Source organism: Chelon labrosus (genome assembly GCF_963514085.1).
Source record: "Chelon labrosus genome assembly, chromosome: 22".
NCBI classification, from domain to species: Eukaryota; Metazoa; Chordata; class Actinopteri; order Mugiliformes; family Mugilidae; genus Chelon; species Chelon labrosus.
In genome coordinates, this window is record NC_140355.1 from 18,818,762 (window position 1) to 18,837,025 (window position 18,264).

Genomic DNA, 18,264 nt, shown 5'->3' on the forward strand with positions numbered 1-18,264 from the left:
AAATAGAGTTTTTATTTTGCGTTCATAAAACAAAAATATGAATAAAATGAACAGGGCCGATTTGTGCCTTAAAAACCAAAAGGTTCCCATGTTCTTTAGCTCGAAAAGTCTTTTTCCCAATGCTTGTAGAGAAAAGGGGTTTAACAACAACTTCGGATTTTTTAAAGTCGACTAATACGTTGTGAAAGTCGAGCCAATGTCAACTAGTTGTCAATGACGTCACTCATAAAAACCCGGTAGAAAGTAATGCTTTGCAACCATGGAATCTTTTTTCTTGACCTGAATACATGTCATAGCGTCTCACACAAAGGATGCTACTGTCGGCAGTAGCCCACACCAACACCATAAACACTGTAAGTCTGACTCTTGTAATATGCGACTCTTGCTCGGCAAACTCTCAGCTCTACCATAACTTCCGTCTTTCTCATGGTGCATTCACTGACATCAAGGTTCCCATGTTCTTTGGCTTGAAAAGTCTTTCTCTCAATGCTTGTAAGTACCGGGGTTCAACAACAACTTTAGATTAACTTCCGTCTCTCGCATGGTGCATTCACTGACATCAAGGACAAAAAAAATCAAAAAAAAAACACGCTCTACAACCACAGGAACATCCTCAACTAATAGAACACAACAGAACTGAACATAAACACATGAGCTGCAGATATGTTTAGCCTATATTAATCAGCACTGTCAACAGCGTTAATAGTACTTCGCAGGATAATGTAGCCAGGTTAAAAAGATGCAGTATTTCTCTGAGGCCTTTTCCTGCCTTTTGTACAGCAAATAAAGGTCTAATAACTTTGACAATGAAATTCACCAACACATTGTTGATGTGCAGCCTCCTTCTCTCGGTCACCACAGGGCGTTTAGTTAAGTCTTTAATTAACTGCTGTTGAGAGGATTTGCACCGTTCCTCTGCTAGCGTTAGCGGATGCCTTCCAGCGAGTGTGCATTGCAGTAGTGCTTTAGTTGTATTTCAGGACTGACTTACATATTAAGCCTGTAATGGTAATATGGCCTTCGTCTTTATTGAAGTATTTCCACACACTAGTTTGCCCCACTGGGCTCCTCACCTGTCTTCTCTGAGGCATCCATGTTGTAGAGTATTGCCACATGATTGGCGACTAGTCGACTTGATGCTTAAAAGGTTGCACTACTGCAAGAAAGTCGACTAGTCAGTACATTTATAGCAGATGGTGCTGAATCTCACTGAAATTATCACAGTTTTTCCTGTGAGTACAGCCTCACAGAATCACCAGGGTTGAGGAGAATCAGCATTAATATTATAGAGGCAAAGTCATGATAAAGAAATGTTAACATGATACAAAGGAGCGCTGTAAAACAGATTTGGCCTGCAACCTTGCTCGTAACAGCATTGCTTCTTTATCAGATGACTATTTACTTCCCTGCTTTTATATAAATTCAATCTTTCACTGAGTGTACATGGAGGATTTCTTTTGTCATTGTGATGACATTATGCAGAATCACTCGTATCATTATATTTCAGCAGTAGACTCTGAGATAATCCGCTGCTACGCAAGTGTGGCATGGGTGACAAGGCAGAAAAAAGATGTATGTGAAGACGCATTGTAAGCACATTGCGCAGGATGAGAATCATATCTGATCCCCTGAGCCCTGCAGCTCCGCAGCTCCTCTCATAAGCCGTGGATGAAAATCTTGTTGTATCCAGGTAGTGTAACTCAAAATGAAGAATGAGTATCCGTTTTCCCTGTGCATCAGGGTCGTTCGGTGTCATCCAAACCCCATTAGCCGGTAGAGCCATGTCAAGCAGGGGCAAAGTCGATAAGCAAGTGCTGGAACAATAGCATGCCAGCCGGCCGCACTCAGTTCTGCAGCACTGTAGTTGCGGTGACTACCAAATCAGGACTAGAGGCTTCAGTAGGCTGCCAAAGCAAAGTATTGTCTGGAAGTCCTGAACTCTAGCTTCAGAAGGGCCAAGGAGCACAGATAAGACTGGAAAATAAAGAGGCAAAAAATAGGAGAGAAAATAAAGGTCGTTCAGGGAGTGCCAAACCAAAGGATTATCAGAATATTGCTGGAAATGAGCAGTTTTTCTAATTGAAATTAAGATTAAAGGTTTTTTCTTTTTAAACAGACCTTCTAATTACATCTTCTACCAGTTGAACATTGCTGACACCAGCTTAGAATACCCTTTTTAGAGTTTTCTGACAAAGCTTACCCACAGGCAACACTGAAGTCCAGTAGTCACGCTGACACCATTCCTGCAAGGGTTAAACCAATCAGGAACACATGTGTAGCATATTCACACCAGATGTTTCAGTGACCTCTTGATGCCCCAGCGGCATGTCTCTGCAGGCACCAGCCACACAGGTGGTCTAAGTCACTAAATCGTGTGAAATAGGACGGCACAAGAAAGCCCCAAAGAAGAAGCAGCTCTTCTAAAGATAATTTAGCTCCGAACTTCTCCTGCAGTGCTGCTCGGGTTATTTTAAGCTAAGAGATGTCACAGAAAGTACCCGTGAAGAGAGCCTCAGAGGGCTCAAACGTGTCGACTTTGTTTATTTTTTTTGCCAGCTACCAATTAAGCTATTTTGATCTCCTGAACAAAGAGTATATTGTTTCAAGTTATAACTATTGAGAGGGAGAGGTGTGGAAATGTGTCTCCTGTACAGATTTTGGAGTTGAAACAATTTACCAAATTTTTCCATTTTTTTTTTTTGCAAAAATCAGCTTGCAGATAAAAAGAGACTCATGATAATCAATGAATGTCTTGTAACAATGCAATGTTCTGCTTGGAAACCTTTGGACCTGGCATTCATTCATGTGGATGTTATGTAAACATGTACCACCCACCTAGACCAGACCAGGCACCCCCATCCCATAGCAATGACACTCCTTGGTGGTAGCAGCCATCCCCCACAGGATGCAGCCTGACATCCTTGGCACACACAAAGAACAGTACAGGGTGTTGACCTGGTCTCCAAATTCACTAGATCCCAAACTGATCAAGTATCTGTGGGATGAGAGAAAACACAGAGGGCCCTCCCCTCAACCCATTGGACCCAAAGGCCCCCACCAACAACATTCTGTTGCCAGACACCACAGGGCACCCTCAGAAGGCCCATGTCTACTCTCTGATGAGTCACAACTGTTTTGGAGGCACAAGGGAGACCTACACAATATTAATATATTAATAATAGAAATTATGATATCCCCTTGAAACTTTTTTATGAAATACTTTTTTTTTTTTTTGTCACAGTTTTGGGTCCTCACTTTGCCAATTCATTGTCATTTCCTGTTTTATTTTTTTTTTAAAAACGTTACTTCTACTTCCTGTCTATGTGAAGTTTCCCGCCATTTTTTTGTTTAGTAGAACCTGCGTCTCATCAGCTAATTACCTGCCTGTGTATATATACCTGGTCTGCTTCTTATTTCCCAGGCTGTTTCAGCTTGTCTTTTCCTGTTCCTAGTTTATTTCCTTGTGGTTCCCAAATTTCACTCCGAACAGAGAGAAAACAGGGAGCACAATAATTTTTGGCTTCTTCCTGGGTTTATACCTTTTGCCTGCTTCCTGTGGTTTATTGGTTGCCTGGACATTTGTAATCGGCTGTAAGTAAACTTGCCCTTTTGTTCTGCTTCTCTCCCATCTGGGTACTGCATTTCAGCCATAACACATAAGAGGTATTTTGGGGAATGTGCTTGGCTTGACAAGACTGCTCTGAAGGGACTATTTAAGTCTGATCCACCCGTCGTTTCTCGATAGCTCCTCACTCTCGTCCGTGTGGTTAAGATAGCCACAGCAAAAATGCTAAACCGGAAAGTTTCATAATGGTAGAAATCCACAAGCCAGGGGATGATGTGTCACTGTGGCTACGTCCATCTTTTATGAATGGTCTACGAATGTGAGGCTCTTGAGCTCAGCTGTGCTTTGAAATAAATGCTAATGTTAGCATGCAAACGTGTTCACAAGGAAGATGCTAACATTTTAATATGTTTAGCTTAGTTTAGCATGCTAGTACATGCTAATTAACTTGAAACATAACATACAGCTTAGACTGATAGAAACATTGTTTGTCTTACAGGAAATTTAGCCTGAATGTGTATAACTTTTGATTCAAATGTGAACCTCACACTAGCATCATGGATAATTCAGTAGCCCCAGTGTGTCTATCACATCATTTAGAGCCATGTTGCTTGCATAGCAAAGAATATCGTACACTTTCGAAAATCCTAGCAACGTAAATTAAAGATTATTTGTAAAGTGTACACAGTTTGTGCTAAACTAAATAGGCAGACCCCGGTCCTTTAAGAAATGCGCTATCTGATGGGATTCAGCACAACAAAGCAGCACTGTTGAGTCTGAGGGAAAACATGAATGGATCAACTCGACGCACATGTTTTTAGTCTGAGGCCCATCCGCTCCAATCTCGTCTCCCATTGCCACACTTCAAAGGCGTCCCTAGAGAGAAGCTTCAAACTGTACAACATTACAGGCTTCTTCAGGACTGCCACAGAGTCCCGAGCCAGCCACGAAAATGGAAAGTTTCTCGCCAGCTATTTGGTTTAAAGTTGCACGGGTATGAGAGGCGCCATTTGTTCTCTCTTTACCTGGCCTCACTTTTATCTCCTACGCCACTGTTGTACTTCCCGTTATTTTTTGCTTTTTCACTGTTTGTGTTATCCTGCTTCACTTTCTTCTTCCTCTCTTGCCTCATCCTGCCATTACCTTTGCGGCGGGCTCAAACGGAGGAGCTTAAATCATATCAGGGTTGGGAGCTTTGCCAAGTGCCATCCATTATACTGAAATAGTGCTGTTGAGTTGTCTCTTTTCCCATATTTTTTTTTTATACTTCAGCTTTTGTCTCCATTAATCCCAGTCTTTCTCCATCCCCTCTTTTTGACATTAACTCAATTTCCTACACCATACTCATCATCTCCCCATTACACCTTCTCCCCCCGGCCGTTACGCCATCACCCCAGTTTTTCTAGATTCCAGCTCTTCATGTAAATCCGGCTTCTGCTATCCTTGCATCCTGTCTGCTTCCTCCTTTGTCCGTGAATGACAGCAGCCAACACACTGCCACCTACGATTTACTTTCATTGCATTTTCTAAAGTCTGTGACATGCATATGTTGTTTGCTTTTTCTTTCTGTCTCACACTGCTGGTCTTTTCTTCTTCCCTCCCTCTTGTCTCTTCCAGGAGTGGGTGACTGCCACGGACCTGCTCATCTCTCTGGACAGGCTGAACACCTTTGGAGACGAGTTTTTCAAGGACAGCAAAGTGTTGCGCTCGTACTTCTATGCCATCTCCGATTTCTCCGTGGGCGGCAGGTAAGAGACACCAGAAGAATGTGCCCTCCAGAACAATGTCACGCTGCTTTCTTTCCCGAAATGTTAAACGTTAGTCACTGGTGTCACTTACATAATTTTGAATTCCAGCTCTGTCGCTACTTCATGTCAATGCATTTATATTATATTGATCGGCTTTGCCCAATTCGTTTTGGAGGATACACAGTTGCCGCCTGAGGAGGTAGGGGTGGGTGGCACACAAAGCATAGATTTGGACGCCAGAGCCTGGGATGGATGACCAGCATATTGCATGTTGATAGGTTTTAGGCTCCTAAAATGCTCTATAGTCAAAGAAAGTTCCAAGGCTCCCAACTTGTAAGTGTTGCTTTTATTCAAAATGCATTAGTATGCATGCAGAACAAGACAAGCAGTCAACACCTTGTCCTAGGCTGCTCACTGACGGTCAAGTGCATCATTCATTAATTTTCTTTAACCGCTTGAGACTATCCCAGCTGTCATTAGGCGAAGGGCGGAGAGGCTGACACTCTGCATCTAACGTAGAGAGACAGACAACCATTCAAACTCACACCTACAGGCAATTTAGAATCACCAATTAACCCAACAAGCATGTATTTCGAGGGTAGGAGGAAGCCAGAGTACCCGGAGAGAACCCACGCAGACACAGGGAGAACATGGAAGATGGATTCAAACCCAGAACCTTCTTGCTGTGAGGCATCAGTCCTAACCACACCACTGTGCCACCTCAAGTTGTATCAGATAAGCCTAAACTAAGATAATACTCCTTCCACTTCTTTTGGTTTATTACTCATCGTAATGAGAGATGACATTCTACAAGGACCGGGCTGCACCTTGACGTTGCACATAGAAGTGGACGATTAAGTAGTTGAGATGGAGCCTTCAGAAAGAATATAAACTTGATCTGACACCTGTCATAAACGCTTAGGATCACAGCAGCTGCAGGACAAATTACCCACCAGTGTAACAACACCTGGGGGAGAGACCCACATGAAAACATGTTGGCCTTATACCAGTGTTTTCTGTACAGGTACACATGCCTTTACGCTGCACTGCCACATTTCAGAGACGGCGAGTCGGCTCCTGTAAAAGATTCCTCGTGATTTTTCTACAGAATATCAATGCAACCGTGACTGCAGCCAGACTGCTACAAAAACAGCAGTGGTGGCCTCAAGGTTAGAAAAACAAGCTTGTGACTCGAAGGTTGCTTTCAAACCTTAGAATCAAGACGGCGCAAAAGTGAAAAAGCAGCACTTTCCACTCCTCATCAGAGCAAGACCCTTAACCCCAACTGCTCCAGTGGAGCTGCTCAGTGGTTGGTAGGTCTGACTTTGGTGGTACAAGGTGGTTTCCAGGTGTAAATGTGTGTGACTGATCTGAACAGAGAGCTCACCTCTGTGAAACTACCCACAATAAATAAAGCTTAAAGAACGTGCTAGAATTGTGGCGGCAACAATCCATATTTTGGAAAACGTAGCTCTTCATTCCCGTGTTGCATCGCCTTCTGATCTGCACACATGTTCCCTGTACACGTCAGCTCCTCACTTTAATGCTTCAGAATGATCGCACAGGTGGTCGTCATATGTGGATTGGAGGCACTTCGGAGTTACTAAGTTGTTGTTGTCGTCTCTGTGATGGCAGAAATAACCGCGTCTGAGCTTCGAGCAATCGTACATGTGGTTCTGGGACAGCTGGTTAAATTTGACAGGGCATGCCACTAAGCGACAATCCCTGTCCCCTATCGCAGTCAGTCGACAAAACCAGCAACACTGTCTGGAAATGGTACACGTACAGGGAGGCATAGCTGCCGCCAGGCTTTAGAGGAAATTGCTGGCCTTCCATGTGAGGACGACAACAAAACCATATCAATCCTCCTAAAAGCTGATAAATGAATGTCATGTCTAACTACTCCTAACACCTTCAGTGCCTTCAATGAGTTAATAACTTTTAAAAACAAAGATTTATTTAGGCAAATATGAGCATGCATAGTATAAATCCACGTGCTAATGCAGGTATCACCCAGAATAATTGATTGCTCTTCCTTGTACTCCAGGACAGTGCATTAGCAATGGCACATTAACACAGTTGAAACGTGCAGTTGCTGAAGAGGAATAAAAACTCTGCCTTGTCTCAGACCGTGCTTATGCCGGTGAAAGATAATGGGAAGTGACAACTCCTTACGGTGGAAATGCCTTCTCTCTTTCTTCCCACCTTCTACACCGTTCCCCGTGTGTGCGTAACTGTGTGTCAGCGAGATGAAGCAAGAAGAGAGAGAAAAGGAGTGTAGGAAAGGTTGCACTTGCAGACTTTAACTATCTGCGCTTCCCTCAGATGCAAGTGTAACGGCCATGCCAGCGAGTGCGTTGAGGGGGAACACGGCGGCCTGGTCTGCGTCTGCCAGCATCACACGGTGGGAGATGACTGCCAGAGATGTCACCCCTTTTACCAGGACAGACCCTGGGCCAGGGCGACCGGGGACTCCGCCAACGAATGTCTGAGTGAGTATATTGGTTCGGGGGCGCTGCTGTGAACCCACAGCGTTCAACCTTCTGGAAAAACCACAGGGCAGTGTCAAATTTAAGTGACAAGCTTGGGCTGTCAAAGGTCCCGTAGAATACATCAGCGTCCCGCCTTAAGTCGATCTCCTGCAAGTCTGCAACTTCTCATTTCCTCACATGCAGCTTGTGCATTTGCTGCTTGAGCAAGTAAATATCACCCTTCATCAAAGTGGAGGGAAAAAAGATTACACTCTGACAATCAACATGGCAATCAAGTCTTTATAGAAACTGATTTTCATTATGCTGTAAATGGAATTATACTTTATTAAATTGCACCCGGCTTCACGCGGAATTTAACAATTTGTCTGCCGCCATAGCGATCATCCTTGAGCAAACAATAATGAAAATCATATTGTGGCTGCATATCAGGATTTAAAAATGGATTAATTGTGCAAGTATCGGTTATAACGGGTCCCCTGGAAGATTTGCGCATATTTGAATTTCCTCCTATGCACATACGTTTTCAGGCCTTCTCCCATCGGTGCTTCTTTAGCAGAGTATTATGAGGGTTGGCTCAAAGCGCCATGCACTTTCACTGACTGCAGCCAAGGATGAGTTGAATCTGGCTGAGGGTTAAAAAAAAAAAAAAAACTATGAAAGAGAGTAGCACTCAAATTGTTTATTTGAGTGCTTATTATTTCTTTGCTGAACTCTATTAAGCAGCAAGCTTATTTTAATTACTCTTAGTCTTGGTTCCAAGCAGATGGCGTCTTAAATAGAGTATTGCACCCGACTCAATCAATGCCGTAGATTAATATACACGCCACATAAAAGCAGCACAGAACGTGGAAGCGTAAAACTTGCTGTAATTGCACATCTCCATTCGGCCACAAAACTCATTTTTGAGCGACTTCGAGCCAACCTTTTATATTTCTACGTCAGACTTCACAATGCTCTGTCTGTGTTTGGGTCTATATTTGAACTCGCCGGTGATTAACATCAGCACAAAAGACGTTATGTGCGCTAATTGCGAGTGTATCCTGAAGAACTTGTATAGGACTTAACAAGCTGCAAGAAAAGGAACAATCCTTTTCAAAGCTAAATATGATTAAGATCGGCTTTATCACACTACATGAGCAGTTAAATTAAACCGAAAGCTGGCAACGTGTTGATAAAAACATGACGGGGGGAAATGTTTTAAAGAAAACCCAAATTAACGGCCTGATATATCTGTAAGTAAGAGACTTAAAGGATAATGGGATCAAAAGAAAAATATTGGGGATTATAAAATGATATCGCTTTGAATAAACCACTGTGAATATTTAATGTTGGGTGAAATAGAAATAGTAGATTTAAAAGCCTCTTTATAAATAGTCTTGGTGTACCATCAAAGTATTTTTTTATTATTTTTTATTTTTCCACTGCATGGCATTATGTACTTTTGTTGTGACTCTGACATGGAAAGAATCCTGGGGCCATAAAAAAATAAAAATAACACAAGACACTACTTGTGCGTCATATATGATGCGTTGATATGCAGCCCTGCATGCAATGGTCTCGGGGGGGGGGGATGCTCAATAATTCTACCTGGGGGCAGCGTATCCATTAGTCACTAGTATAGGAAACATGCTAAGTAGTTCAAACTGTCTGTTCACTGTTCCAAATTAATGCACTGGCTCGGGCCTGTGTTTGGTAACCGTAGAAACTAGGACGCAGTCAAAGCCTCTCTTTAGAGTTCAATGCGACACGTAAAACAAGCCAGCATCTGTTGCCATGTATCTCCTCTGGCCTACAAACCTCTGCTGTGGTTGGTTTCAGCTGGCTGTGGACACCTCGGCATTAGGAATAAAAAAAATTAAATACACCGATTGTCTGTAGTCCTTCTGTGCCTCATTTCCTCCGTTACACAGATGGCAGATTTGTAAATTCGATACACAAGCTACAAGAAGACGTCAAAACGCTGCCTGTATGAACTTATACGTTTAAGCCGTTATCTTGCATCTAATTTGCTGTTCTACTCATAGCTGCAGCTGACGATGCGTACAATGTGGCCTTGCATTTAAATAAATAAATAAATAAATAATCTTGACACTGATTTTGGGACATTAGCTAGCTAATCCTCTTAGCTATGTTACTGGTTGGCTTTCTGGCTCATAGATAAATCTCTCATTGCCAAGTCGTATCTCTGGTTCGTCCTATTCTACTGGAGTAGCAAATTAAACTATTGTGTTTATGGCTTTAGAAAAAGATCACGATAGCAAAATGCACGATGATATACATTACTGGTCGCAATTGTTTCCTTCGGCAAGTTACCATGGGATGAGCGATTATCAGGAATGGCCGAAGTCAGGAACCAGCAGCTGAACAAAGTCGTTAGTCGTTGACTAAACATAGTTCAAATAGATTTTCTTTAAAGGACACAATTGTTGGTGTGCTGCTCACTAGACTCCAGTATCACCTGAAATATTTTTAATCATATCTCAGCCCTTCAAGGAACCTTTGTACAACAAAAAAAAAAAAGAGAGGTCGAATTTGCTAAAAATTGTCCTCTGTGAATCTAATCATGTTGCTTCTATTGTAGCATATTATTTCGCTCTTTTACTAATGCTCCACTCTTTAAAAAAAAAAAATACTCTAAAGGAAAAATGCAGAACTACTTAAAACTTTATTAAAAAAAATGCCTGAAAATGGGCATTACGTATGTGGTGTCGTTATATAGTCTTTATAGATTTATAGACTACTCCCTTTTCCACTCATCTCTTGACACTGATTGTAAATTGTAGAGCAGCTGAGTCGTCTCCAGTCTTTGTGCTAAGCTATACTAACTTGGATGCTTCGTATTCATCAGTGGCATCAGGTTTGTCACCTAAAGCTGTCGACACGCTGAAAGATTTTTTGCCACATTTTACCCACGATTCCCAGTTAGGGACAGTCTGAATGGGTAATCGGCACAAAAATCTGAGCCCAACCTCAGTCGCAGTCAGACATGTTCTTGTGAGCTGAATCTGGACGCAGTCGCATAGTGTAACTGATTATGACCCAACTGCAACCACGTGTTGCCAGCGGCCAGTGGAAAAAGACGAGGAGGGACACAGGAAATGGTGTCAGAAGAGGCCTGGAAATGGTGGGAATATAAAAACATTAATGGCGAACAGCGACAGCGGGGACAAAGCCAACCTGGCCCGCAGAGATTAATCGAGCTGTGGCAGGAGCACGATTGCCAATATAATGCTGGTTGCAGTGCACACCACAACAGTTCACCTATCGAGAGTTTGCACGAGGGTTTGATGCTTTCAGTTGACTTTAGTTAGTTTGACAAATCATTTTTTTGTCGTCTGTAATCCCTCATTAGGGGCAGGTTGTAAAAAACTATTATTTTTTACAACCTAAAAACCTAAAAAACAGTAGTTCCCCTTTAAATGTGTGATCCCCAGTCTTTCAGTCGTCGTTCAAAAATCTGCTGAAGCCAAAATCTGTAAAGACTGAAAGTTGTGCTTGTGCATCTTTGACGTTGTGGATGTAACAGCACAGTTAATAACTAAGATGATCAAAACTGAAATCAGTTCATTAAAGAACGTAATAATAAACTGTAACTAGTACTTAACGTTTTAGCACAGCTGACAGCACAACATGAATATCATCTCCATGTGTGTGGTACACTCGCGCAAAATGGCAAACAATGATACCCAGTGTCGCCGCTAATGGATGCAAACAATTTCCAACAAATCTGGCTGAAATGTCAAGAGTCTCTCTCATGCAAGCATTTTCACAAATAATCTTTTAGCGGGGAGACTAAACTACAGCAGATTCATGACCTTTCCAAGCTCAGGAAACCATGGCCGCTAACAATACAGCAATAATTAAGATAAAACCTGAACTTTACAAAATAAACACCAAGTGACACAAAGTTAATATTTATTTTATGCTTTCGTGTGTTTTTTTTTTTTGTTTTTTTGCCTCTTTAACGCTTCAAAACGCAAACCCATAGGCTCTACATTTTGCATTAACAGCTTGCAGCCTACATGTTAAAGTAACCCAGTGGTGACCCTTAATGGAACGCGTCGGTACAATGTTTTGGTCAATTAGCCAAATTAGCATAGTCCTCCTACGTGCAATGCCACAACACCCAACCTGTATTGAGGCTACAGCGTTGTTACTTTTAACTAAGTAGCCTGCCATCTGACCATTACTGTGTTGGGGACTCCAGCGTTGAATCTTTAAAATCCATTAAATCCATTAAAAACTACAAATTTTAGTCGTGCAAGATATTTATTAGGCAGACTCGACGGAGGGCTTCGGAGCAGGGTACTCCATTTTTAAAGAACAAAGGGAAGAAAAGAAGTGACAATGTTCTGTTTACAACTGCTGCATTTGCTATTGTTGTGTAAATGATAGTAGCAGGTGGTAAATGGAAGCGTTAGGGAGCCTTTTACGTGAGCGTTTCAATATTTATGTGAACGTGTCTGAGTGTGTTTGCGAGTAATTTGACTAGCAGCCTGAATGTTCATCAAGACTACATGTTGGACTGCTGCTTTATTTTATTTTTTATTTTTTATATCTCGGTTGTTTGCTTTGCGGGCCTCAAACAGGTGTGTAGAAAAAAAAGGGGGGGGCTCTGTTTGTGTGCATCAGGGGTGCAATGGAATGTCATTCTCATCAAGACTCTCCCCCTCTGAGAATGAAATCATTTATAGCCCCAGCAGGTTGCAGTGGCTGTTCATGATTTTCATTGTTTGCTTTATGCTGTGACTGACCCGGCCTCAGGCTGTTTCAGTGTGTTCGCACTCGAAATCTTTTTATTGCCACTGGTTTGAGGTTGACGACTGCAGTTTGTAGCCGTGATCTTTTTCTGGGACGCCAACAGTGATGCTCACAACGACTGCAGATATGTCAGATACTTATCATGTAAGCCGCCTCTTGGTGTGTCTGCTGCGAACTATGATGGATGTCAAAGTGGATATAAAGTGCCAATGACGACGATTTTCATTCAGATAGCACTCTGTTAAGTCACCATCTACCACAGATTGAGTTCACGCAATGGTGGCTGCGCCTATAGCCCACTGATGAAAGTATTGTAGTATTTATACAACTATAAACTGGGTGTGTGTAGCAACATTTGTACAGAAAATAGGAATCACCAGATGACAACCGATGGATTGCTGCTAATGCAAACTGAGCATTTACTACTTTTGCAGCTTCATTCACAGTTTAAAGCTGCACAGTGGCAAAACATAAATTTTACCATGAAATAGTGACGGTAAATTCAATGTGTTTGTCAGCTCACTTCATTGCTTCATTTCACAGCAGATAAATATTTCAGGAGTAATGTAATAAGAAGGAGCAGCCACAGTGAGCTGTTGGATGAAGAGCTGCAGGCAACAAGCTGCTCCTGCTCCCTCTGCCTTGTCAGCAAAGCAGCAACTCCCTTTTAGTTTACATGCTGATGCCTTTTGCAGCGTGAAATCTGATCACAGTTGCTCACAGAATGTCAACTGTTGCCTGATTTCTTTACTAAACAACAATAATTAGTTGCTCCCGCAATTCTGTGATCTGTAGTATTAGTAACTACTCTGTTCTTGCAACCTTCCATATGCATTACTTCCATTCTAATGTGCGCCTTTATACGTGTGGAAATCAAGCAACTTGCTAAAATGACGTGTGAAATCCTATAGCAGCTCCTTCACACATTGGCACTCAAAAAAAAAAAAGAAGTTGGCATCTATATCTCACTGGTTGATTTCTGCTGCACAAGAGCACAGAAGAAACCTCGTTCTGGATTCTGCTGCACACTGTTGTATGCAAAGGTTTGAGCGCTGCCTAATATATTAAACATTTAGGAAAAAGCAGCAAGCACACATACTGTCACTGACATTTCCTTTAAACTCTAAGGCGCCGTCACTTTCGGCAATCGATGTTTGGTTGTTTTTGTATGCCACAGGGGTCGCATTTAATTATTTTCTTCAAAAAAAATAATCAGAATGTGTAATTTACCCAAGGGTGCCCCGGCCCGCACTTTTCATACATCAGTTCAGCTGCCGGATCTGTTGTTTGGTTCATTTGTTCAGTGTGCAAGAACCGGTCGAAAGTCGAAAGTCTGCAAATTGAATCTGGCAGCGCAGAATTTAAATTAATATTCATCAGCCGTACAAAATCTATAATAAACCTATGCTATCTATCCTTCTTTCTTCACAAAGACGTTCTGGCATTGCGGTAGTTGATGTTCATTGCACAGCCACAGCCAATTTGGCACATTATTTTTCTTACGAGATTAATAATTGCTCATTAACTATTTTGCTGTTGATATTGACACAAAAAACTTTAAGTTGGTTTCCTCAATGTCTTAAGCCATATTCGCATAGGACTAGTTTTATCTGGGGGCCTCCTATTTATTGTAATAAAAGCGTAGGTCGTCTGTGATCTTAATCCTGTGCAAATGGGCCATGTCCATAATTTGTAAAGTAAAAATTACTTACCCTTTCTTGTAACGGGGCCTGTGATAAAACTAATCCGTTGCAAATTGACATCTCTGTGATTTTGGGGGGGGGGGGGGGGGTAATGAAGATAAGTTAAAAAAAAAAACAGTTAGGGTGCAAAGTCAAGATGTGGCTGACCTATTCAGACAGATGAAAGCATTCAATCAAGCATTAATGTGTTCATCGGCAAAGGTGGGGCTGATTTGAATCTTCCAGGTCCTTCGTAATTTCTTTCCCGGGATCAATAGTCTCATCACATCATGTTTTATTTTTAAGAATATATTTCACATTATGTTAGAATTTGCAGAGTAACTAAAGCCATCAAAAAGAAGCGTAAAATGCCCTCTGACAAGTAGCAGAGACATAACTATGGATAGTAAATTTGAGTAAAACAGAGTTTGCTTATCCAGTGTGAACGCGCCGCATGAAACACAGATGTAGGGGGGTTATTTCTGAATCACATGACGTCCCCAGGTAAAACTAATCCTGTGCAAATATGGCTTCAGTTGATCGAGTTTGTTATTTATCTTAATATCATTTATCAACCCAGATTCAATATACAGTATAGGCCTTTAAAAGGAGTGCTCCATGTATGCAATGTGTACTACTCGCCGCAACTATGTACAGCATAAGGCGCCGTATCTACTATACTGACCATCTGTTACCAAGCTGCATTTCAATTCAATTTCAGTTTTATTTATTTTTATTTATTTATGTAGTTCCAAGGAGTTGAGATGCTTCACAGCACACGGAGCCTGAAACCCCCTGAGCAAGCAAGCAAGGTGACGGTGGCAAGAAAAACTCCCTTTCAACAGGAAGAAACCTTGAGCAGAACCCACTCATATGAGGGGAAGGGAAGGAGGGGGGGAGGAGGGGCACATCTGCTGGAGGTTGGCTGGGTAGAGCGAGAAAGAAAAGGAGATGGAACATAAGAGGGATGGAGAGGAGAGACTGAGAAGCAAGGAGATTAATTCACACACACATCAATTTATTCATATGCATCTAGATAAAGCATACGCATAGCATCTATACATAATGCAAACCTGATATGATACCTATAGCTGCACATACATACAAGACTGACCGTGGCAGAAAAGGAGTAAGCAAATATGAGGAAAAAAAGGTACCTCATTAGTAGAAAAGTATGCAGTTTGTGTTAATTGCCTGCATTTGTCCATTTCTATCAAAGCATACATCCAAGGATTTGTCTTGACTAATGTCCAATAAATCAAACTTGCCATTTCCTCCCCAAAATGCCAACTCGTCCCCTGTCAACATCTTTCTCCAACTCCATTTCTTGCTGGGTCCTGTTCGCCTTAACTGTTGCATGGTCGAGTCCACACGATCCACATTACAGCTGCAAGGAGTCTGTGTAAACTCGGCTGCCTGCAGGCCACAAGAAGTCAGAACATGAAGTGCCCTGGCCTCGGCAGACAAAACCTTTCTAGTTATAGCTCTCACCAAAGGCACAGCCGACCCTATGATTAATGAAATACCCACTGTGCATCCTGTGCCATAGCAGCGTCATTATGTTTATTCAAGTGAACATTTAATGTAATCTTAATGGATCAGGTAGCGTACTGTGATTTGGAACCTTTTCTGTATGGAACAATAGCTGTAATAACTACATGCATGGTGAGGCAAAAGGACAAAAACTGGGCTAAAAAAAATAAACTTCTTTAAATGCTTAGAAAATGCACTGTAAAATGCTTCTCTAATTAACACCAATATAGATTACAGCAAATGCTGGTTATATATCATCATATAGGTAGAGGACACTAATGCTTCCTCTAGAAGGAGCAGTAGAATTAATGAAGTAGAAATGTGAACCTTCTCAATGATGAAGCTGTTTTCCAAAATGTGTTTCGAAGTTTAGTGAGAGTTGCGTAAGAGTAGCTATTGAGCAAGTCCTAGAATATATTTATTCAGCTAAATCACAGCATCGAGATCATAGACTGTATATAAATATGGACAATGTGTCGCCACTTCCTTGCATTGGCCAAACTGACCCCATTTTCCCAGGGGGATACGGGTGGCGTCATCTTACGAGTTTGGAGCATAGACTGTATAAAGATATGTATGCAGTCTATCATTTGGAGCCAGCGTATGCGCAGTACGGTCCGAGAGTGGAGGCACGCTGAGCCGTGTTATCGATGACCTGACTACATTTCTGCCACATTAACTAGCTAAAATGACAGAAACCATTCTGGAAAAAATAAATATATAAATATTTGACGTGTATTTTAGTGTTTTACTTTGGCCCAAGTCCCATCCTTTAACATGGAGGGGGTGGAGCTTACGACCTATACTGCAGCCAGCCACCAGGGGGAGATCTACTTGCTTTGGCTTGGAGTTCCGCATCCATATTTATACTGTCTATGGCAGAGGTCTTCAACAGGGGGTCCGCGACCCCTAGGGGGTCCACGTAGACACTGCAGAGGGGTTGCGGACATTTTTTTTATATTCCTCCCCGCAATTTTTTTCCACAAATTTAAATGTCTTTAAATACACATATACATAAGTAGGGGGTCCCCGCTCCATCTCTCCATCAGTTTGGGGGTCCTTGGCCTGGAAAACGTTGAAGACCCCTGGTCTATGGGGCAAGATGCGTAATCTGATGCATAATATACTGTTGCTGCCATATGGAGGGTTATAAAGCTTCACAGCTGTCAGATTCTTCATTTAAATGCACATCAGTGATTTTGACAGAACATGAATTAAAACTGCAGAGCTGTGTCGTGTCATATTTCTTGGCTCAATTATGTAAAAATAGCCCAAACATTCAGAATATTGCCGCCAATGCCCTAAAGGTCAGTTTAAATTTATGAGCCTCCTTCAGTTTCAGGAAATAAGAACAGGATTCAAGAACAAAACACAAAAAAACAGTATCAGTTTAAAGATGTGAAGCTTAATCGTAATCAGTTTGAACTTAATATTCAGAGGTGATTTTGAACACCAAGCCCAGGTCTGGGCCATAGAGGCAAAAAAAATACCCGTATCAATCGTAGCACAAGAGAAATTATAGTGTTTACACCACCTGTTCAAACCTGATATGATACCTATAGCTGCACATACATACAAGACTGACCGTGGCAGAAAAGGAGTAAGCAAATATGAGGAAAAAAAGGTACCTCATTAGTAGAAAAGTATGCAGTTTGTGTTAATTGCCTGCATTTGTCCATTTCTATCAAAGCATACATCCAAGGATTTGTCTTGACTAATGTCCAATAAATCAAACTTGCCATTTCCTCCCCAAAATGCCAACTCGTCCCCTGTCAACATCTTTCTCCAACTCCATTTCTTGCTGGGTCCTGTTCGCCTTAACTGTTGCATGGTCGAGTCCACACGATCCACATTACAGCTGCAAGGAGTCTGTGTAAACTCGGCTGCCTGCAGGCCACAAGAAGTCAGAACATGAAGTGCCCTGGCCTCGGCAGACAAAACCTTTCTAGTTATAGCTCTCACCAAAGGCACAGCCGACCCTATGATTAATGAAATACCCACTGTGCATCCTGTGCCATAGCAGCGTCATTATGTTTATTCAAGTGAACATTTAATGTAATCTTAATGGATCAGGTAGCGTACTGTGATTTGGAACCTTTTCTGTATGGAACAATAGCTGTAATAACTACATGCATGGTGAGGCAAAAGGACAAAAACTGGGCTAAAAAAAATAAACTTCTTTAAATGCTTAGAAAATGCACTGTAAAATGCTTCTCTAATTAACACCAATATAGATTACAGCAAATGCTGGTTATATATCATCATATAGGTAGAGGACACTAATGCTTCCTCTAGAAGGAGCAGTAGAATTAATGAAGTAGAAATGTGAACCTTCTCAATGATGAAGCTGTTTTCCAAAATGTGTTTCGAAGTTTAGTGAGAGTTGCGTAAGAGTAGCTATTGAGCAAGTCCTAGAATATATTTATTCAGCTAAATCACAGCATCGAGATCATAGACTGTATATAAATATGGACAATGTGTCG

At 41.8% G+C, this 18,264-nt stretch overlaps 1 protein-coding gene across 1 annotated transcript in view; it reads left to right on the forward strand.

The window, feature by feature from the left end:
- The window catches only part of lamc3 (laminin, gamma 3), a gene marked incomplete at its 5' end in the record, with an annotated part of 123,900 nt that overhangs the window by 21,867 nt on the left and 83,769 nt on the right, over positions 1 to 18,264 (forward strand). The window contains 2 exons of the mRNA XM_084572442.1: positions 5,183 to 5,313; positions 7,639 to 7,805. Of these exons, the coding sequence (XP_084428568.1) occupies positions 5,183 to 5,313; positions 7,639 to 7,805 (298 nt within the window). The remainder of the gene's footprint in view (positions 1 to 5,182; positions 5,314 to 7,638; positions 7,806 to 18,264) is intronic.